The following is a 23,059-nucleotide window of genomic DNA, read 5'->3' as shown; positions in this document are numbered from 1 at the left end:
TGACGCACGTACGGCAGGGCGGGGTCGGCCCGCAGTGGCCAGCTGGGAGCTAAGGGGTGGAGCTTGCGCAGAAGACGCCTCAGGGTGCGGGGAGCAGTTGCGGCTCTAGGGCAATGGCGGAGGAGCAGGCCCGGCAACGGGACCTGGTTCCCAAGCCGTCGGTGCTGTTCCTGCACCCAGACCTCGGCGTAGGAGGCGCTGAGCGTCTGGTGTTGGACGCGGCGTTGGCGCTGCAGGCGCGCGGGTGTAACGTGAAGATCTGGACAGCGCACTACGACCCGGGCCACTGCTTCGCCGAGAGCCGCGAACTACCGGTGCACTGTGCCGGAGACTGGCTGCCGCGCGGCCTGGGCTGGGGCGGCCGCGGCGCCGCCGTCTGCGCCTACGTGCGCATGGTCTTCCTGGCGCTCTACGTGCTGTTCCTCGCCGACGAGGAGTTCGACGTGGTAGTGTGCGACCAGGTGAGGCGGCCGCGGGGCCGGCTGCGCCAGTGCGGACCTCGCCGTGGAGGGCGGCCGCGGGCATGACCCCTGAGAGAGGACCTTGCCTGTCTGCGGTTTGGAAAGATCGGAACTGACCTGGAGAAGTCAGGGCTGGGAGCGAGCCTGTGGTCCCCTAACTTTAGTGTTAGAGATTTTTAAAAGTTGCAGATTGCTAGGGTTCCACCCTCCAGGAAGTTTTCATCCAGGAGCCATGAGGTGGCGCCCAGAAATCTGCATTTTAATTCGGTCATAGGGTGATTTGGATGCAGCTAGTCCTTGGGGCTCGCTGTGAGAAACGCTGTTATTCGAAGTCAGCTTCAGTCACCTTTTACTAATGAGTAACTCGCGTGTTGTCTTACCTCTTATCTGTTATTTTTGTTGACTCTCCTTTCAGGCCATTTGCATCCCGCTGCCCTTGTGTTCGGAGCCAGGCCACACCGTCCTCAGCAGTGTCATGTGTTAAAAACGCCAAGCTGAATATATCATACTCCTATTAAAACTTGTACATGGCTCCCCATTGGTTTTTGGAAAAACGTTCAAGCTTTTTACCTTGGTCAATAATGTCCACCTGGATCTGCCCTGTAGCTATTCTCGACTCTTTCCTTTATGCATTTTTCCCATCCTAAAAAAGATGACTTTAAAAAGTTACATTTACTCGACTAAACATTTACTCGACTAAAAAAATAGAAGGATGTAACCTAAAAGCCCCATCCTATTCTACTCCCTGAAGATAGCCACCGTTAAGTTTCTCTTGTATTTTTTCAGAAGTTGTGGTGACACCAGCCTGTCTCTTTTCGTAGGCATATCTTCTTATTGGTACATAATTGGTATTATGACATACCTACTCTTAGGCATCTTCCTTCTTTTTCAACAAAAATTTATTTATTTATTTATTTAGAGACAGAGTTGCTCTGTCTTCCAGGCTGGAGTGCAATGGCGCGATCTCGGCTCACTGCAGCCTCCTCCTCCGGAGTAGCTGGGATTACAGCCGCGCGCCCTATGCCCGACTAATTTTTTTCTATTTTTAGTAGAGATGGGGTTTCACCATGTTGGCCAGGCTGGTCTCGAACTCCTTACCTCGTGATCCGCCCACTTCGGCCTCTCAAAGTGCTGGGATTACAAGCATGAGCCACCGTGCCCAGCCGGGACATTCTTGTGTATCAATATTAGAGATTCACTTCATTCTTCATAGTGGCCAGAAAATCCACTTTTGTTTAAGTGTGTCATAATTAAACATTCTTCTTAAAGGACACTAATGCTGTGACTAGTTTTTTTGTGAATACATCAGTGTTATTATGAACATCCTTTTACTTCTTTTTTTTTTATTTTTTTGTACTTCTGCAAATACGTCCTTTGAGGAAATTCCTAAAGTTGGTGTGTCTAAAAGTTGTTAATTTTAAATACTAACAGCTACTGCCAAGTTTATCTACCAAAGAGGCCGTGTCACTTTACTGCCCAACAACATATGATCCATGCTTTTGTCTGCCTTGGATATTAAAATTAACCATTTTAATCTTTGCCAAACTGATAGGTGCAAATGGCATCACGTTTGTATTTGTGTTTCTTTAATTGTGACTCCTGAGTTACTTTTCATCATCCTTGTTTGCATGGAAGCTTTCTTTTTAAGTAATATGGACATTTACCAAACATCCTGCATGTGTCAGTAGGCATGAGGCAGCTGAGACTATAGTGGGTAGAGGAAAAATATTGACTTGGAAATAGGCATCCTGGATTCAAGTTCTGTTATCTACTGCTTTAATTAAGTGGCTTTGAATAAATTGCACATTATGCCTAAAGTTACCTTCTTCAGGTGTTAAGTTAGCTGAGACTAAAATGACTTGTAAAGATGACCCAACAAGAAAGTCTGTAGTAATGCCAGCATATAGTTCATGCTCAATGATGACTAGCTTTAATATTTATTGAGCACATACTGTGTGCTAAACTCCATGTGTTTTGCATATATCAGTGCATTTAGTCATCACAAAAATTATGGGTTTTTTGAACTATAATTGTCACCATGTTACAGAAGAGGAAACTAAGGCCCAGAGTGGGATAAATTACTTGATCGTGGCCACACAATTAGTAGAGCTGAGATTCAAACCCTGGCAGTCTTGAATCTAGAGCTTGTGCTCTCAACTACTGTAGTTCATTCATTCATTTCCTTAGGAGGAGAAAGATCTAGAGCGGCACTGTTCAGTATGGTAGCAACTAGCCACATGTGGCTGTTGAGCACTTGAAATGTGGCTAGTCTAAACTGAGATGCGCTAAAGTTAAAATACAAACTGATTTTGAAGATTTAACGTGAAATATATGTATATATAAAGTATCTCATTAATACTGTTTAGTATTGATTACATTTTGAAATGATAATGTTTTGGGTAAATAATATGTTAAAATTAGTTTCACCCTTGAAAACATTTTTAATATTACTAGAATTCTATTAGACAGCACTATTCAAGAGGAAACCACTGGACTTGAAGCGTTAAATATGTAGCACACATCTAGCAAACGTCTCTAGCCTTCTGTACACCAGGCATATGGTACTGGCTGAGAGTCTTGGGGAACAAAACAGAAGTAGACATTTCCTATGAGGAGCCCACAGACTAGCATGCAGGGTGGGTGTCTGTGTTTTTGGTTTGGTGGAAGTTGAGTTGACCACTTTATCTGCTGTTGATTTTTGCTTTGGCTAGGTGTCCGCCTGTATTCCAGTGTTCAGGCTGGCTAGACGGCGGAAGAAGATCCTGTTTTACTGTCACTTCCCAGATCTGCTTCTCACCAAGAGAGATTCTTTTCTTAAACGGCTATACAGGGCCCTGATTGACTGGATAGAGGAATACACCACAGGCATGGCAGACTGCATCTTAGTCAACAGCCAGTTCACTGCTGCTGTTTTTAAGAAAACATTCAAGTCCCTGTCTCACATAGACCCTGATGTCCTCTATCCATCTCTAAATGTCACCAGCTTTGACTCAGTTGTTCCTGAAAAGCTTGATGACCTAGTCCCCAAGGGGAAAAAATTCCTGCTGCTCTCTATCAACAGATACGAAAGGAAGAAAAATCTGACTTTGGCATTGGAAGCCCTAGTACAGCTGCGTGGAAGATTGACATCCCAAGATTGGGAGAGGGTTCATCTGATCATGGCAGGTGGTTATGACGAGAGAGTCCTGGAGAATGTGGAACATTACCAGGAATTGAAGAAAATGGTCCAACAGTCTGACCTTGGCCAGTATGTGACCTTCTTGAGGTCTTTCTCAGACAAACAGAAAATCTCCCTCCTCCACAGCTGCACGTGTGTGCTTTACACACCAAGCAATGAGCACTTTGGCATCGTCCCTCTGGAAGCCATGTACATGCAGTGCCCAGTCATTGCTGTTAATTCAGGGGGACCCTTGGAGTCCATTGACCACAGTGTCACAGGGTTTCTGTGTGAGCCTGACCCGGTGCACTTCTCAGAAGCAATAGAAAAGTTCATCCGTGAACCTTCCTTAAAAGCCACCATGGGCCTGGCTGGAAGAGCCAGGGTGAAGGAAAAATTTTCCCCTGAAGCATTTACGGAACAGCTCTACCAATATGTTACCAAACTGCTGGTATAATCAGATTCTTTTTAAGATCTTTATGCTGTGTTCATTAATGTCATTTTTATGGATTGTGGACCCAGTTTTGAAACCAAAAAAGAAACCTAGAATCTAATGCAGAAGAGATCTTTTAAAAAATAAACTTGAGTCTTGAATCTGAGCCACTTTCCTATATACCACACCTCCTTGTCCACTTTTCAGAAAAACAATGTCTCTTATGCTATAATCATTCCAAATTTTGCCAGTGTTAAGTTACAAATGTATAATTCCATGTGCAGCAGAGTATTTTAATTATATTTTCTTGGGATTATTGCTCTTCTGTCTATAAATTTTGAATGATACTGTGCCTTAATTGGTTTTGATAGTTTAAGTGTGTATCATCAAAGTTGATTAATTTGGCTTCATAGTATAATGAGAACAGGGCTACTGTAGTTCCCATCCACTGAAGTGTTCACTGTCATCTGTTAGGGAATTTTTGTTCGTCATGTCTTTGCCCAGATCCGTAGCGAGAGTGCTCTGTATTTTTTAAAGATAATTTGTATTTTTGCACACTGAGATGTAATAAAAGATGTTTATCATGAAAAAGAAACAATATTAGATTTTGGTCTCTATAATCTATTTTGGTATTGTTATGAACATGGATATGACAACCAAACTGGAAATCACACTAGGGTAAAGTGAATACTGAAGAATATTGTCACACATGTGTTGTGCACCTTGTTTAGGGCTTATTTCTTAATATCATCCAGGTCATTAGTTTTGTTAATATTTGTGTTGTCTTGACCAAGCTCCTACTAAGTACAGGACACAAATGTTTTTTTATCTTCCAAGGCCTGGCTCAAATGCCATTGCTGCAAAGCTTTCTTTGACTTTCTGGCCACCCCCCAAACCAGAAGTGATCTTCCCCCTCCATATACTCTAGCCTTTTCGTGACACTGATCTTTTCATGACACTAACTTATAGTTCACTGTTTACCTGTTGGTGTAACAGCAAATTATAAATAGTAGTTTTCAACATACTTCTAAGGCTAAATTCATTTCCAAGAGTAGCAAAGCTTACTAGCCAAAGGCTCCACATTTATCAACTCTTAAAAGCTAGACTTGAGAGCCTCATAGCCTATATGATTTTGAGTAAATGAATCTCTGTACCTCAGCTTCTTCATCTGCAAAGTGAGATAATTGTACTATTCTACTTTCCTCATAGTGCGGTTGTAACAGAGTGTGATAATAATTACAAAGTACTTAATACTTGGCATGTAGTATATATATTAGCTATTAGTATTTTGCAATTTGGGGATATTGAAAATTAGAAGTTGCATGTTGGTTCATGCTGCACTACCATATTGTTCTTTTGGGGCTCTTCAATGGGTGAAATTCCACTTTACAGTTTTTCATGTACATCTGTGTCACAGGAGTATTTTGGCAAAATGATTCTGTACCAAAAAGGAGTACTATAAAATGAGGGTGCCAAATATATTGAGTCTTTTATGGGATTAAAAGTTCTGTCGCATTCCATTTTCTTTGGCATCAAGAAAGCTTACCATGTAGTACAAAAGGTATGATTTGGTTCATGTGTTTCTGAGAAATGGAGCCTTTCCAGGAAGCCTGGTGGCTCTTATCATGGAGTTTAGCACGGTTAGACTTGGCCACATTGTGACCTATAACATAGTGCTTACCTTACTAAGCAGCACTAAACATTTGCATATTTGACCATTTTTATGCAGGTCCTTCCAAATGGACTACGTGGATCCATGGACCCTGATTTTAGCTTCACTTCATTGTCCTAAGCTGGAGTGAGTAACAATAAGATTTCACAGGTCTGGGAGGGATACAGTCCTGCCTGCCATGAGCTTCCAGCTCCTGGTTCCTGGACCCTAGAATGGAACTTTGCCCTTAAGAGGTGTTCACAGCTTCCAAAACTAAGCTGAAGTTAGAGAAAATAGAAGCATGGAACATTAAAGGTGAATTGTTCGGGCCTTATCCATAGTAATTCTGGTAATTACTTTGTGCAGGGCATGATAGGAGATACATACATAGCAGATGCTTACTCTGCAACAATTCACTGAGGTGTAGGTGTTCTTCCCTTTTAGATGAATGTAGTTAAGCAACTTGCCTGTGTTCCACGGCCTTGAAGCATGGACAGAATCTCAAGGCCCTCTGATTCCAAAGTCCAACCCCTTTATCATTCTTCAGTCTGCCCTCACCCTAACCAAATTCTTTGTGTAATGTTTTTTCAGTACAACTCCCTCTGCAGCACTGCAGTTGTAGTTGTACAGGTCTTTGGGTTTAGAAAGACTCTGCTATTTACTGTCCATTTTCCTCTTCCCATCAGTCTTCTGAGGTGAGTATGGTTATCCCCTGTCTTATATACAAGCTCAGAGAGGTGAAAGACTTGCCTGAAGGCACACAATTAAAAAGTAACCGAACCAGCATTCCACCCTTAATTACCTGAGCCATCCAGGACTTTGCACATAATGGAATTTCTCAGTCTCCTCCCCTTTGATATGCATAAATATTTGTCCTTTATACACACACGCACACATAAAAACACGATGGGCCAATGGAAGAGGGAGTGTTATGTCCATAAAGAGACCCACTCAGCTGAGGGGGAGCAGTATTGCAGTTCTTTGATCCAATGAAAAATGTCTACTGAACCCCTATTTGGACAGCCTTTGAAGCTTTTGCAGAGCTCATTAGAGATTGTCTTATTTGCTCTTCACAGCATCCTTCCAGGTAATTATTATAGGCATTTTTAGAGATTGAAAGTCTGAGGCTTACAGCTAGGAAACAGTGGAGCTACAATTCAAACCCACATATGTCCAACTTGAGGTTAACAGTTATTTCAATTGTACTACAGTTGCCTCTTCAGCAAATGCTTCATGACCAGCCTGACCAACATGGAGAAACCCAGTCTCTACTAAAAATACAAAAAAAAAAATAGTGGGGTGTGGTGGTGCCTGCCTGTAATCCCAGCTACTTGGGAGGCTGAGGCAGGAGAATCGCTTGAACCTGGGAGGCAGAGGTTGCAGTGAGCTGAGATCACGCCATTGCACTCCAGCCTGGGCAACAAGAGCAAAACTCTGTCTCAAAAAAAATGATGAGTAAAAATGAAGCACCAGAGCACTTCACTGCCCCACTCTACTCACTCCATCTCTAATAACAATCAGCCCTTCTCTGTCCACCTTTGCCAGGGTCACTAACTGTCCTGTGATCTCCTTCCTTTGCCTTTCCACCTCCCAGAATCAAAGCCAGTCAAAGCTGACGGGGACCCCAGAGGCCACCTAACCTAATTTGGTATTGCACAGATGGGAAAAGCCCAGAAAGAGGAAGGGACCTGTCTGAATTCACACAGAGGAACAGTTGCAGCCCTCCTCTACTTCCACTTTTATCAAAAAACCCTTATCTTCTATCACTTCATTTGAACCCCTTACTCCATTCCTAACCTTAACCCTCTCGAACTCTGTCCCCAGTAGCCTGAGAAGGTGCCATCATCCAGACAACAGTGCTCTCATGCCTGCCAGCTGAGGGGAGGGGCGTCTTCCCAATGACCCACTTTCTAAACTGTCCTTGATAAAGCAGCAACTCTTGAGAGGTAGGGGCAGGGAGAATTTTACCATCCTGACCCCTGAGCCAAGGTGGTGCTGGAGCCGGCAGCTCTGTTTATGCCAAGAGGAGTGGGGTTTTGGCATTGGTGTCACAGTGAGAGTGACCGGGCCAGAAATTTTTTGTTTATGGTTTCTGATATTTCCTAAGTTAGATTTTTTCCTCAGAAAGGAGAAATTTGAGCAATAAACTATAAAATAATCCTGTTGGTCACTTATGTCTACTAAGTTTACAACATAGTAGACATTTGTATTTCCAACTAATGCCCTGTTTGAGATACATAATTTGTTCTTTATAATAATCCCTTATTATTATATATTGAGATTACTCCAGCTTTTTTCTACTATAAGCAGTCCAGAGGAAAAACCAACTGACTTTAAATTCTATTAGCAAATATTTAAAGTTTTAAGAGGCAAATTTGAAAAGCAGAAATGAAGAAAAATCTCAAGGAAAAAAAGACATGAAAAGATTGCAAAACTGCTTAGAGTACACCAAAAAAAAAAAAAAAAAAAAAAAATTATCAAAAAAATACATTGGTGATGTTTATTTTCAAACCAAATTACATTAACCAGCTTGCTTTCAGCCGAATTTTATGCTTCCTTTGCATTAGAGAACCTGGAAACCTAACTTAACACTTCAATTCAATAGAGTAATACACTACCGTATGTTAGGCTATATGGGCAAATATTTAAAATGTTTAACCCAACCCTAGGTTAGGCAGAAAGGGAAGATTTTTAGGAAGCTACTGAGATAGATTGTGTAATTCAAGGAAAGTTACACGATTGAATCAAGAGAAGTACAGGGATGTAGCTAGGCTAGATGTTCAAATGAAGCCAGGAATTCAAATACCACAAGAACACCATTTCTTTACATGATACTTCATTGTCTTTCATGATAGACTAACTTCTCTTTTGTAGCAGGAAACATGCTACCAGTGAAGCCAAGCCCTCCATCTTAATACTTCTACCACCAAAGAGGAACTGGCTTTCTTTTGCAGAGTTTGAAAAAATAACAGAGAAGGATTATGATGGACCTTTCCTGGTTCAGGTGCCTTCCCTTAAATTAGTGAAGCAAGGTTCAGAGGCAAGGTATTATGGGTTGCCAGACTCAGATCAGCAATCTAATCTTGAACCCATCAATTGTGGCCAAGATCTAGGATCATACAGCAGCAGGAATCATATAGCTGGGAGAAGGGAACAGGGGGTATATTGAGGAAGAAATTGGAAGCTGTTCCCAGAAAAAAGCAAGTTGGGCAGATAAAGTAAGAAATCCCTTAAAACCTTATACCTAGTTTGTGGTATGAATCTCTAGAGTATGCATCAGAGAAAGGCAAAAGCCAACTAGAACAGTTCCTAAATGCAGTTTTAATCTTCTTCGCAATTATTTTGAAGGGGTGAGACCATCTGGATGAGTCCTGCTCATCCAAGAGAAAATATATTATTATGTAATAGAAAATTGGTGTGCCGCGGCAGCTTAGGGATGTAAGCCTGGGAAAAAAAGACCTAGGGGAAAGCTTCAAAATGGCTGACTAGAGGCATTTGAATAGAGCATCCAAGAGAACACTAGAATTCAACAGAGAAGTGACAGGAAACAATTGAGGCATGGAAGGAGAGGGAAATTAGGCAACTGGTTCAACCAGGATTGGCTAGGAGCCCAGAGAGGCTAGTGTGGGGAAAGGCAGAGATCCCCAGTGGTCCGCATTCCCACCACAGACTCTTGCAGCCCTAGCCGTGGGACAGCCCCTGGATCTTCATAGGCCCAGAGACTAGCATAGGGAGCTGCCTAGAGACCATGCAACAGCATTGCTCAAGCGGGGAAACTCATGCTGGGTCCCATACACTCCCTGAATCCTAAGCAGCTACAGCATGGCACCATTTTGCAAGCCCAGCCCACACCAGACTGCATCCTACCCTGGGGCACGATGGCCCCTGCATCTCCACATGCCTGGAGCCCCACTGATATACCTCCATGTACACCCAGAGGTCTACAGGAGCACAATACCAATTGGACCCAGCAGAACACCAGGGTTCCCAGCATTCTAACACACATAGTGTGTCCCCACACTCTGAGGAATCAGTGGTGTAATGCACCAGTGAAGCTACCCCAGGGACAAAGGGAATCAAAAATGCATGTTCCCTAGGGCATGATAACTGCCTGCCTGGGAGGGCTACCACAAGCAGCAACTCAGCTCCCCCAAGCAGAGGAGCTGCTGTGCCCGTGCCCTGAGGACAGACTCTGCCACTGTCCACTGCAGCCACTGCTGCTGCCACTGGGAAACCAAAGCATATGCCACTAGCAGTGACTCCACCTGCCAACAGCAGGTCCACTGCTACATAGTTGCATGTGCCGTAAGGACAGGGTCCTCCAACCATTGCTACTGCTGCTGCAGCCACCAGAACATTCTACCAGGGATCTGGGGAGCACCCTGCCCTGCCCAGCCCAACACAGCCAGCACCTGAGCACACCACCAGGAGGCCTGAAGACAGGCCTGCCTGGCACAACCTGCCAACACCCCCCTGCCCCCAGCCGCCATGCTCAAGCACTGCCTGGGGATATGGGTATTGCCCTGCCTCATTCACCACCACTGGCATCTCTGCAATCCTCCCAGGGGCCTATGGATGGGTCTATCCAACCTGCCCCTACTGCCCCAGTGGCCCCTCCCACCCCCACATACACCACCTCCCAAGCCTGTTGCAGCCACCACTAACACTAACATACACTGTTTCAGAGTCCAAGTGTTGTGCCAGCACTGCTACTGCCATTGCCCATGCCACATACCTTATCCAGGGAATGACAGACTCAGCCACACACCCAGCCTACCGCTGTCACTGCCAGCACTATAGCAAGGGCCTCCTGGAGGTCCAAGAATTGGCGTGTTTGGACCCCCTAATGCTGGTGCTCAGACACACCTGCTGGAGGCCCAAGACACACTTGGCTCACCACTGCCACAAATGGGGCCTGAGGACTGATGACTGGCATCCCCACCCCCAGTAAAACCTCACCACAGCCTCCACTAACAACTGCAGTCTAAGTCACTGAGGAAAATCACAGATACCACCAATGCTTTTTACGGTAGAAAAAATCATATGCATGCACCCAGAATCAAAGCTAAAGTGCCCTACCCAACACCATAGATACATCTTTAGGAAACAGTCTCCCCCTATCAAAGCCAATCCAAAAAAATGGAAGAAGTGACTTAAAACAGATGCACAGATATCAACGTAAGGACACAAGAAACAAGAAAAAGCAAGGAAGTATGACACCTCCAAAAAAAAAGCAATAATTTTCCAGTAACAGATTCCAATGAAAAACAAATTTATAAAATCCTGAAAAAAGAATTCAAAATAATATTAATGAAGTTCAGTGAGATACAAGAGAACACACTAACAATTATTTAATTGTATTGAGATTAACAATACAATGAAATTTTAAAAATTCAGGATATGAATAAGAAATTCACCAGAGAGACAGATATCTTAAAAAAGGAATCAAACAAATCCGGGAACTAAAGAATTTAAGGAATGAAATTTAAAAGAATACACTTGAGAGCTTCAACAGTAGACTAGATCAAGCAGAAGAAAGAATTTCAGAACTTGAAGACAGGTCTTTTGAAACAAGCCAGGAAAAAAAAAAAGAGAGAGAGAGAGAGAAAGGGGAAGGGGAAGGAGAGAGAGAAAAGCAACAGAAAAGGAGAAGTATAAAAAAAAAAAGAACAAAAAAGTGACCAAATATCTGAATTGTGGGTGTTCAAGAAGACAAAGAAAAGACCAAAGTTATAGAAAACCTATTTAATGAAATAATTGTTGAAAACTTCCCAAGTGTACCAAGTGTACATCCAGATACAGGATATAGAAAGCTCAGAGATTCTCAAACAGATATAACTCCACAAGTTTTCTCCACAGCACATTCTAGTCAAGCTGTCAAAAGTCAGTGACAAAGAGAGAATTCTAAAAGCAGCCAGAGAAAAGTCACATATAAAGGAAACCCCATCAGACAGCCAATTTCTCAACAGAAACCCTACAGTCTAGGAAAAAATGGGATGATACATTCAAAGTGCTGAAAGAAAGAAAAAAAAAAAAAACTGGCAGGCAAGACTACTATACCCAGTAAAGCTACCCTTCATAAATGAAGGAGAAACAAAGTCTTTCCCAAACAAGCAAAAACTGAGGGAATTCAACACCACTACACCAGCCCCACAAGAAGTGCCTAAGGGAGTTCTACACCTGGAAGCAAAAGGATGATATCTACTATCATGAAAACACACAAAACTATCAAACTCACTGGTAAAGCAAACAAATGAGGAAGAGAAGGGACTCAAATGTTACCACTGTGTAAAATCACCAAACTGCAACGATAAGAAAGAAAGAAAGGAACAAAAATTATATAGAACAACAAGAAAACGTTAACAAAATGACAGGAGTAAGTCCTCACATATCAGTAACACTCTTGAATGTAAACAGATTAAATTTTTCACTTAAGAGTGGAAAAAACTGACAGAACAGATTTTTTTTTAATGACCCAACTATATGCTGCCCATAAGAAATTCACTTCACCTGTAAAAGACATACAGACTAAAAGTAAAGGGATGGAAAAAGATATTCCATTCTAATGGAAAGCACAACAAGCAGAAGTAGCTACATTTATATCATATAAAATGGATTTCAAGTTAAAAACAGGGTGGTATATCCAGGTAGTTGTGGTGATGCTGGCCAAATAGTGCTCAGCAGGTGAGAATGTAAACCCAGGTTCAAGTGAAGTAATAAGAGCTTGAATGTTTTCTTTTTCTTTTTCTTTTTCTTTTTATTTTTTTTTGAAACGGAGTCTTGCTGTATCACCCAGGCTGGAGTGCGGTGGCATGATCTTGGCTCACTGCAAGCTCCGCCTCCTGGGTTCACGCCATTCTCCTGCCTCAGCCTCCCAAGTAGCTGGGACTACAGGTGCCTGCCACCACACCCAGCTAATTTTTTTTTTTTTTTTTTGTATTTTTAGTAGAGACGGGGTTTCACCATGTTAGCCAGGATGGTTGTGATCTGACCTCGTGATCTGCCTACCTCGGCCTCCCAAAGTGCTGGGATTAAAGGCATGAGCCACCATTCCTGGCCAAGAGCTTGAATATTTTCATGCGCTAATGTTGCACACTTGTAAAAAACAATTGGAAATGGAAACTATATATTAGTGCACATTGACATGCATTTTGAGGCAAAGACATATTGTTTGGTTCCACGATTTGTCCTTAAAGTGAAAGAACATTTAAAGTTTAGAATTACCTAGCTGTAGCAATGCTGTTCTATTAACAGATAACTAGAACTTACATACACATTTAATTTATGTTAACTATGTAAAACCTAGTAGTGAGCATAATAATCAGTTAGTAAATGTTTGGATTCCTCTTACCCCTCAATAAGTTTATTTTTACCATATTCCTCTTGCCTTTCTGACCCTGTTGAATTAGCTTGTGGACTAGAGTGTTAATGAAATGTTATTGCCACAGAGATTGTGAGAAAATTGGTATATCATGTAGATATCATACAAAATCTTCTTGTAAAATAAAAAATGCAGTTTTATTATTGTTTGTGCCTCAACTGTTGAAGTGAATATTAAAGGGCTTATGGAAAAAAAAGTCAGAACAGGAGAAAGAGACAAAGAGTGTATTAATGATAAAAGGATCAATTAAGCAAGAGAATACAACAATTATAAATGTACATGCACTCAACACTGGAGCACACAGGTACATTCAGCAAATTTGTTAGATCTAAAGAGAGAGATAGATGCCAATGAAATAATAGTGAGAGACTTGAACACCCCACTCTCAACATTAGACAGATCATTTAAATGGAAAATTAACAAAGAAATAATGTATTTAAACTGTGCTTTTGACAAAATTGACCTAACACTCATTTATAGAACATTTTCTCCAGCAGCTGCACAACACACATTATTCTCATCAGCACACAGAACATTTTCCAGGGTATATAATATATTAGACAAAACAAGTCTCAACAAATTTCTACAAATTGAAATTATATCAAGTTCTTCTCAGACCACAGTGGAATAAAACTAGAAATCAATTACAAGAGGTACTTTGAGAATGGTACAAATACATGGAAATTAAACAACATGCTTCCGAACACCCACTGGGTCAATGAAAAACTTAAGAAGGAAATTTTTTAAAATTCTTGAAACAAATGAAAAGGAAAGCACAACTTACCAAACCCTATGGGATACAGCAAAAGTAGTACTAAGAGGGAATTTTATAGCAATAAATACCTACATCAAAAAAGTAGAAAGATTTCAGATAAACGATCTAATAATGCACCTCAAAAAACTAGAAAAGCAAGAACAAACCAAACCCAAAAATTAGTAGAAGAAATAACAAATATCAGAAAAAAATTAAATGAAATAGAGACCAAAAATACAATACAAAGGATTGACAAAAAGTTGGGGGTTTTTAAAAAGATACAATTGATATTGATAAGCCACTAGCTAGACTAACCAAGAAGAAAAAAGAGAGAAGAGCCAAATAAAATCAGAAATGAAAAAGGAGACATTACAACTGATAACACAGAAATATAAAAGTACATTAGAGACTATTATAAACAGCTATATGCTGGCAAACTGGAAAACCTAGAGGAAATGGATAAATTCCTAGACACGTAAACCTATCAAGATTGAATCAGGAAGAAAGAAAAACCCTGAACAGACCAAGTAACAAGATTGAATCAGTAATGAAAAGTTTTCCAACAAAGAAAAGTCCAGGACCAAGTGGCTTCACTGTTGGATTCTACCAAACTTATAAAGAAGAACTAACATCAATTCCCCTGAAGTTACTCCAAAAAACCTGAAGAGGAGGTAATTCTCCCTAACTCATTCTATGAAGCCAGTGTTATGCTGATACCAAAACTAGACAAGGACACAACAAAAGAAGAAAACTACAGGCCAATATCCCTGATGAACATAGACACATGGTAGTTTTTACATTTACAAAATACTAGCAAACCATATTCAGAAGCACTTCAAAAAGATAATCCACCATGATCAAGTGAATTTATCCCAGGGATACAAGAATGGTTCAATATACACAAATCAGTAAACATTATATATCATATAAACCAGCGGTCCCCAACCGTTTTGGTACCAGGGACTGGTTTCATTGAAGACGTTTTTTGCATGGATCGTGGGGTGGGGGGAGTGGGGGTAGTTTCAGGATGAAACTGTTCCACCTCAGATCAACAGGCATTAGATTCTCATAAGGAGCACACAACCTAGATCCCACACATGCACAGTTCACAATGGGGTTCTGACTCCTGTGAGAATCGAATGCTGCCTCTGATCTGACAGGAGGTGGAGCTCAGGTGGTAATGCTCACTCACTGACTCATCTCTTGCTGTTCCAGGAGGGTACTAGTCCATGACCCAGGGTCTGGGGACCCCTGACATAAACAGAATGAAGGACAAAAGCCATAAGGTCATCTCAATAGCTGCAGAAAAAGCATTTAGTAAAATTCATCACCCTTCATGGAAAAAAAAAAAAGCAAACTAGGTACAGAAGGAACATACCTCAACATAAAAAAGCCCATATATGACAGACTCACAGCTGACATCATACCAAATGAGGAAAAGCTAAAAGCCTTGCCTCTAAGAACTGGATCAGACAACGATGCTCATTTTCACCACTTCTGTTCAACATGGTACTGGAAGTCCTAATGAGAGCAATCTAGGCAAGAGAAAGAAATACAAGACATCCAAATTGGAAAAGAGGTAGTCAAATTATCCCTCTTTGTATGTTTTAATTAAAAAAAAAAAAAAAAATTTTGTAGAGATGAGATCTCCCAATGTTGCCCAGGCTGGTCTTGAACTCCTGGACCCAAGCACTCCTCCTTTCTCAGTCTCCCAAAGTGCTGAAATTACAGATGTGAGCCACTGTGCTTGGCCTGTTTTTCTTTGCAGATGATGTGATTTTATATGTAGAAAAACCTAGACTCCATAAAAAAAACCCCTCAGATCTGATAAACAAAATCAGTAAATTTGCAGGTGTAAAATCAACATACAAAAATCAGTAGTTTTTCTGTACACCAATAGTGAACTAGCAGAAAAAGAAATGAAGAATCCAATCCCATTTACAATAGCTACCAAAAATATATAAAATACCTAAGAATAAATGTATCCAGCAAAACACTGATGAAATAAATTGAAGAAGACACAAACAAATGGAAAGATGTTCCATGCTCATAGATTGGAAGAATTAATATTGCTAAAATGACCACACTACCCAAGCAATCTATACATGTAATGCAGTTCCTTACAGTGCAATCCCCAATGCAGTACATTACAGGGCTATAGTAACCAAAACAGCTGAGTACTGGTATTAAAAACAGACACATAGATTAGTGGAACAGAACAGAGAACCAAGAAATAAATCCACATACTTACAGCCAATTGATTTTTGACAAAGGCGCAAAGAACATACATAGGGGGAAAGGATGCCTTCTGCAATAAATGGTGCTGTGAAATCTTGATATTCCTATTCAGAAGGATGAAACTGGACTCCTTTGTCTCACCATATACAAAACTCACTGAAAATTGATTAAAGACTTAAATCTAAAACTTGAAACTGTGAAACCACTGAAAGAAAACACAGGGGAAACACTTGAGGACACTGATCTAGGCAAAGATTTTATAACTAAGATATCAAAAGAGTAGGCAACAACAACAACAACAACAAAACAGACAAATGGAACTATATTAAACTAAAAAGCTTCTGCACAGCAACGAAAACAACAGAATGAAGAGACAACCTGTTAAATAGGAGAACATATTTGGAAACTACTCATCTGACAAGGGACTAATATCCAGAATATACAAGAAACTCAAACAACTCAACAGTTAAAAAAAAAATCCAACATTTCCCAAAAGAAGACATACAAATAACCAATAGGAGTGTAAAAATATGCTCAACATCCTGAGATCCGGCCACTGCACTCCAGCCTGGGCGACACAGCGAGACTCCGTCTCAAAAAAAAAAAAAAAAAAAAATATGCTCAACATCACTAATCATAGCTCATTAGTGATGCTGGGCACTTCAACATCTTACCTCAGTTAGAATGACTGTTAATAAAAAGACAAAAAGAAAAAAAAATTAGGCCGGGCATGGTGGCTCACGCCTGTAATCCCAGCACTTTGGGACGCCAAGGCGGGTGGATCACAAAGTCAGGAGTTCGAGACCAGCCTGGCCAACATGGCGAAACCCCATCTCTACCAAAAATACAAAAATTATCCAGGCATGGTGGCAGGCGCCCGTAATCCCAGCTACTCATTAGGCTGAGGCAGGAGAATCGCTTGAACAGGGGAGGTGGAGGTTGCAGTGAGACGAGATCCTACCATTGCACTCCAGCCAGGGCAACAAGAGCAAGACTCCGTCTCAAAAAAAAAAAAAAGAAAGAAAGAAAAAAAAGTAGATGCCGGCGAGGATGCAGAGTAAGAGAACTCATACACTATTGGTGGGAATATAAATTAGTACAAGTATTATGGAAAACAGTATGGAGATTTTTTTTAAAAATAATAAAAATAAAAATAGAGATACCATACAATCCAGCAATCCCACTACTGGCTATTTATCCAAAGGAAAGGAAATCTGGGCCAGGCTCGGTGGCTCATGCCTGTAATCCCAGCACTTTGGGAGGCTGAGGCAGGTGGGTCACCTGAGGTCAGGAGTTTGAGACCAACCTGACCAATATGGTGAAACCCCATCTCAACTAAAAATTAAAAAATTAGCTGGGCTTTATGGCTTGCGCCTGTAGTCCCGGCTACTCTGGAGGCTGAGACAGGAGAATCGCTTGAACCCAGGAGGTGGAGATTGCAGTGAGCCAAGATGGCTCCCCTGCGCTTCAGCCTGGGCAACAGATCAAGACTCTACACAAAAAAAACCGAAAGGAACTCAGTATATCAAAGGAATACATTCACCCCCTTATTTATTGCAGAACTATCCATAATAGTAAAGATACGAAATCTTTTAAATGTGTACGTTAACAGATGAATGGATGAAGAAAACGTGGTGTATATATTCAAAATGGCATACTATTCAGCGGTAAAATAGGATGAAGTCCTGTCATTTGCAGCAACATGGATGGAACTAGAAGTCATTATGTTAGGTGAAATAAGCCAGGCATAGACAGACAGATATGTTCTCACTTATATGTGGGCACTAAAAAAATTGATCTCTGCTGGGCGTGGTGGCTCATGCCTGTAATCACAACACTTTAGGTGGTTGAGGCGGGTGGATCACCTGAGGTCACGAGTTTGAGACCAGCCTGGCCAAGATGGTGAAACCCCGTCTCTACTAAAAATACAAAACAATTAGCCGGGCATGGTGGCGGGTGCCTGTAATCCCAGCTACTCAGGAGACTGAGGCAAGAGAATCGCTTGAACCCAGGAGGCGGAGGTTGCAGTGAGCTGAGATCCCGCCATTGCACTTCAGCTGCAGCAACAGAGCGAGACTCAGTCTCAAAAAGAAAGAAAGAGAGAGAGACACAGACAGAGACAGAGAGAGAGAGAGAGAAAATTGATCTCATGGAAATAGAGAGTAGAAAAATAGTTACCAGAGGCTGGGAGGGGGTCGGAGGGATAAAGAGAGGTTAGTTAATGGATACAAATATACAGTTAGACTGAAGAAATAAGTTCTAATATTCAATAGCAGAATAGGGTGATTATAGTTAACAACGATGTATTGTATATTTCAAAATAGCTAGAAGAGGACCTGAAATGTTCCCAACACCAAGAAATGATAAATACTCAAGATGGTGAATATCCCAAATACCCTGACTTGATCATTACATATTGTATGCATGCAACAAAATAACAAAATGTCATGTTACACTGTCGATATGGACAAATATTGTGTGTCAATAAATTTTTTTTAAACTTACCCTCTTTTTTTTTTTTTTTTTTTTTTTTGAGACGGAGTCTTGCTCTGTCGCACAGGCTGGAGTGCAGTGGCTGGATCTCAGCTCACTGCAAGCTCCGCCTCCCGGGTTTACGCCATTCTCCTGCCTCAGCCTCCCGAGTAGCTGGGACTACAGGCGTCCGCCACCTCGCCCGGCTAGTTTTTTGTATTTTTTAGTAGAGACGGGGTTTCACCGGGTTAGCCAGGCTGGTCTCGATCTCCTGACCTCGTGATCCGCCTGTCTCGGCCTCCCAAAGTGCTGGGATTACAGGCTTGAGCCACCGCGAGAGGTCCTTGCAGGCAAATCATGTCTTCTCACATACCTTTCACTTGTTGCTTCCACTTCCACAATAAATCTTACTCATATATATTTAGGACCTACCCTGTGCATAGCACTGAAGATAAAGAAATGAAATTAGCAATTTAATACTCTTTGACTTGCATAATTCTGCATTGTTCAATACTAATATCCTCAGACCTGACTTTCTATTTGTTGACGTTTAAATAATCATATCTTACCCATATTTTAATTTTGAATATTTTTTGGTTTGTCTAATAAACAGAGAAATCTTAGATTTAGTGTTTTTTCTTGTATCTCATAGTATTGGCTTTTAATATTTTATTAAAGATTACTGAGGTTGGCCCGGGGCAGTGACTCACGCCTGTAATCCCAGCACTTTAGGAGGCCAAGGCGGGTGGATCACCTGAGGTAGGGAGCTCAAGACCAGCCTGACCAACATGGAGAAACCCCATCTCCACTAAAAATACAAAATTAGCCAGGCATGGTGGCACATGCCTGTAATCCCAGCTACTCGGGAGGCTGAGGCAGGAGAATCGCTTGAACCCGGGAGGCAGAGATTGCGGTGAGCCGAGATCGCGCCATTGCACTCCAGCCTGGGCAAAAAGAGCAAAACTCCGTCTCAAAAAAAAAAATTACTGAGGTTGCTCTTATTACACCTGCATATATATATATATATACACACACACACACACACACATACACAGACCTGTATATATGTACACACATATATATACAACTGTATATGTGTACACTGTATGTGTGTGTATATATCTATACATACATGTAATACATATATATATACATAATATATATGTGTATATATTCGTTTTACCATCCTTTTTTTCTTAAAACACTTGCTTTTTCTTCTGATTTTCTTCATTCTTCTGCTATTCATTGATGTATTTCATTATCCCATTATTTCAATATAAATAATTTCTTTCAAATATTTTCTTTTTTTATTTCAATTTTGATAATATATTTGCTGCAGTTGTTTGGACTTACTTCAATGCAATCAACTGGTCTCACTCGTTTCTACCTTAGATTCATTGTTCCCTTTCTATGGAACACATCTTTGAATAACATTTTTTCAGAGAGAATATATGAATTCGTATAATTCCCATTGTCTTGCATAGAAATAGCTTGATTGTATATAAAATTCTTCAGTCACATGTTTTTCTTTCAAAGCTTTGTAAATGTTTACCTTCTAGAGCTGCTTTTCCTATAGTATGTTCCGGGGAAAATAAGCTGTAAAAAATGCTTCAGGAAAAAGGGTTTCATGGTTATATAACTATAGGAAAAGTTCCATTCCTATAGGAAAGGTACATTTTCTATTGGAAATGTACCAGGCAAAGTAGCATAATATAGGCCACGAGCTCTCCTGAGATAATGAAAATGGATTTTTTATTTCCAGTATATCCAAGCTACTTGACCACAGTAATACTGAGAGAAAGCAAATGACCAACAATACAGTAATAGGTAACATCTTGTCAGCATTTACTATGCACTAGGCACTGTTCTAGCACTTAGTCTGTGTACGTTATCCAATTTAATGCTCACAATAGTTCTAGATGGGTGGTAGAATTTTTCATTCTGTTTTAACAAATGAGGAAACAGAGGCACAAAGAACTTAAGAAAATCGGCTAGAAAATGCTGAAGCTAAATTGAAACCTAAGTAGTTAGCTCCTAAACCATTATTCATATCCTTAAGAGTTGGCAGGGAAGGGCGATAAAGGCAACTTCTCTATCTTTCGTAAGCCTGAAAAACACAGCAAAACATCTAATTGTACCAGAAAAGAAAGGGAACTTTCCACCAACCAGAAGTACACTCTGCTAGACTGTCCTAGAATTTGCTGCTGAATTATGGCACGAGCACTTTGGGGGGTAATCTGATGATCGTCCGTGCAAGTGCTCAAACTCTTTTGTTGGCCAACATCCAGGACCCATCATTGAATACTCATCACCTCATCAATTCATCCTCCTCAACTGACGGGCAAAACAACATCCAAATATTCATTGCACATCTGTGCCGGGCAGATTATACATTAGCAATTCAAATCTGGCCAGTGCACTGGCCGTTCCTGCAAATGCGTCTGTTTGGGTGAGATGCCTTGTTGTCTGGGATGGATAATAAGGCAACTCAGTCTAATCTTGAAGAACAATCAACCCATCTTGCGAAGGTGACTGGCTGTGTGTGTTCTTGCCCTGGCAGCATTGGAACAATGGCCCCATAATGCACTCGACTCAGCTGGCAATGAAGTCCCATCCTGATTAGTAGCCGTGGCTGGTGTCAATCACCACAGGATGCATCATTGTCCCCTGGTCCCCAACACAGTTTATTTACAGGAAAACAAAGGCTTTGGGGGGCCATGGCTGCTTCCCAGAGATTGCAAAATAGATTGAGCTGTCAAGCACACAAAGTAGATGAAGATTAATGAGTTGTGCGGACAATAAATATGAAGAGATGACCATGAATATGCTAATGGGCATTATCCATATACACCGTAATTGCTACCAAAATTAAAAGGTGGCATGAAGAAGATGGGTCACAGGGTGACAGGGAGATAATCTTGGATGCTTGAGACACTCACCCGAGATAAGGCTCTCTACAGGTTTCCTTTTTCCCCATTAAACCATCCTGAGGTATCATTATTCACAAGCTATCTGAATAAGCTCCTTTTAAACAGGGATATAAGGGGCAGGGTGAGGGTGGGAAGCTGGAAAAGTTACTTTAAGGAAAGGTGTAATCCGAATAAGAAAGGTGCTTATCAAAGGCAAGAAGTGATCAGCTGTCAGGCTTCCACTTTACCCCCAGGGGCAGAATTGATGAGAGATGTCACTTCAAACTTCAGATTCCCCATGATAGAGCCACAGGGATTATTGAGAATGGTATTTAGAATACCTTTCAGGGAGGAGTGGGTGATTTTTCAAAGTATTCTAATATTCTGATTAAAAATAATAATAATAATAGAGAAAGTAAAAGAACTTAATGTTTCAAGGCAAATGAAATCTTGTGATCATGAATGATTTGATCTTGGAAAAGCTATGCTCTGTAGTACTGTGGCATGGCCGTGGCATGGCTGAGTCTCACCCTGCCTTGCAGTCAGTCCTCCCAATCCTCCATGTGGCGGGATGGTGGTCTCTGTCTCCATTCAACGCCTTTCTTCCTTTCCACGCATATGTCTGTGGATGGGGGTTAAATTATCGTAATAACACACCTAAGTAATGCTATGAGAGGCTGCAAATAACAGAAAGAGAAAGGTTTTCTTGTTTCATGGGTTCTCTGTTCTGGACAATCTGCTCCCCCAGAGGTCTATGTGATGCTTCCCCAGGTTGTGGGAACACACCTTTGCTCCTTCAGTATAGAGACCAAACATGTTCCTTGGCCTACCGCAGGTGAAGGACTAGCAGCATGAAACCACAGTTTCAGGATGAAGAGCAAAGAGTGAAAAAGAGGAAGAGAAGTCAGGAAAAGGAAGGGGTTCCAGTCTGAGGCCGAACTGAAAATCTGCCTAACAGGGAAAAAAGGAAAGTTTGTACGAATGTTTTTAACAAGCTTACTGAAATGGGTGAAAGAAAAAGGCACTGAACTAAGTATAACTTTAGAAATGAGTGAGGCCTGGCCAAGAGAAAGGCCAAGGGAACAGCACCTAAGCACTGTAGTCTAGTGACAAAGTCGTTTCCCACAGGGGTACGAGCTAACAATTCTGAAATCAGCACTTAAGTATACTAGAATTAAACAATGAAGTAAATAGGTAGCAGATGGTAGAAGCCAGGTTTCTCACTATTGGAGCCAGAGGTTACAGGTAAGCAAGGGGAAAAGGCTACACTGATCAATGTAGTAATAGAGCAGAGTTGAAGACATCAGCAAGCACTCATGTTAAACTTAATATAGATCCAGATGGCTATACAAGGAAATATTTATGGATATATGGATATGCACAGGTTAGTGTACACACATATATTTCCTTGCTCTGTCAGCTGAGAGGGCCTAGAAGCAATGACACTCCAGGGGCAATGACACCCTAGTAGCAACACGCATGCCTAGCACCTAGATCTTGGTTTCTTTTGTTTGTTTGTTTGTTTGTTTGTTTTTTGAGATGGAGTTTTGCTCTTGTCACCCAGGCTGGAGTGCAATGGCAGGATCTCGGCTCACTGCATCCT

At 41.3% G+C, this 23,059-nt stretch overlaps 1 protein-coding gene across 1 annotated transcript; it reads left to right on the top strand.

Moving 5' to 3' along the window:
* Positions 1 to 7: 7 nt before the first annotated feature.
* ALG2 (ALG2 alpha-1,3/1,6-mannosyltransferase) lies at positions 8 to 4,646 on the top strand. The gene is made up of 2 exons (XM_003911450.3): positions 8 to 461; positions 3,173 to 4,646. Exons 1-2 carry the CDS (start codon positions 114 to 116, stop codon positions 4,073 to 4,075), a joined length of 1,251 nt encoding a protein of 416 aa, XP_003911499.1. The 5' UTR covers positions 8 to 113; the 3' UTR covers positions 4,076 to 4,646.
* The last annotated feature ends 18,413 nt before the right edge of the window (positions 4,647 to 23,059 follow it).

This window comes from Papio anubis, chromosome 13, assembly GCF_008728515.1.
Source record: "Papio anubis isolate 15944 chromosome 13, Panubis1.0, whole genome shotgun sequence".
Taxonomy (NCBI): Eukaryota; Metazoa; Chordata; class Mammalia; order Primates; family Cercopithecidae; genus Papio; species Papio anubis.
Note: the sequence above shows the minus strand (reverse complement) of the source record. Positions and strands in the feature narration are given on the sequence as shown.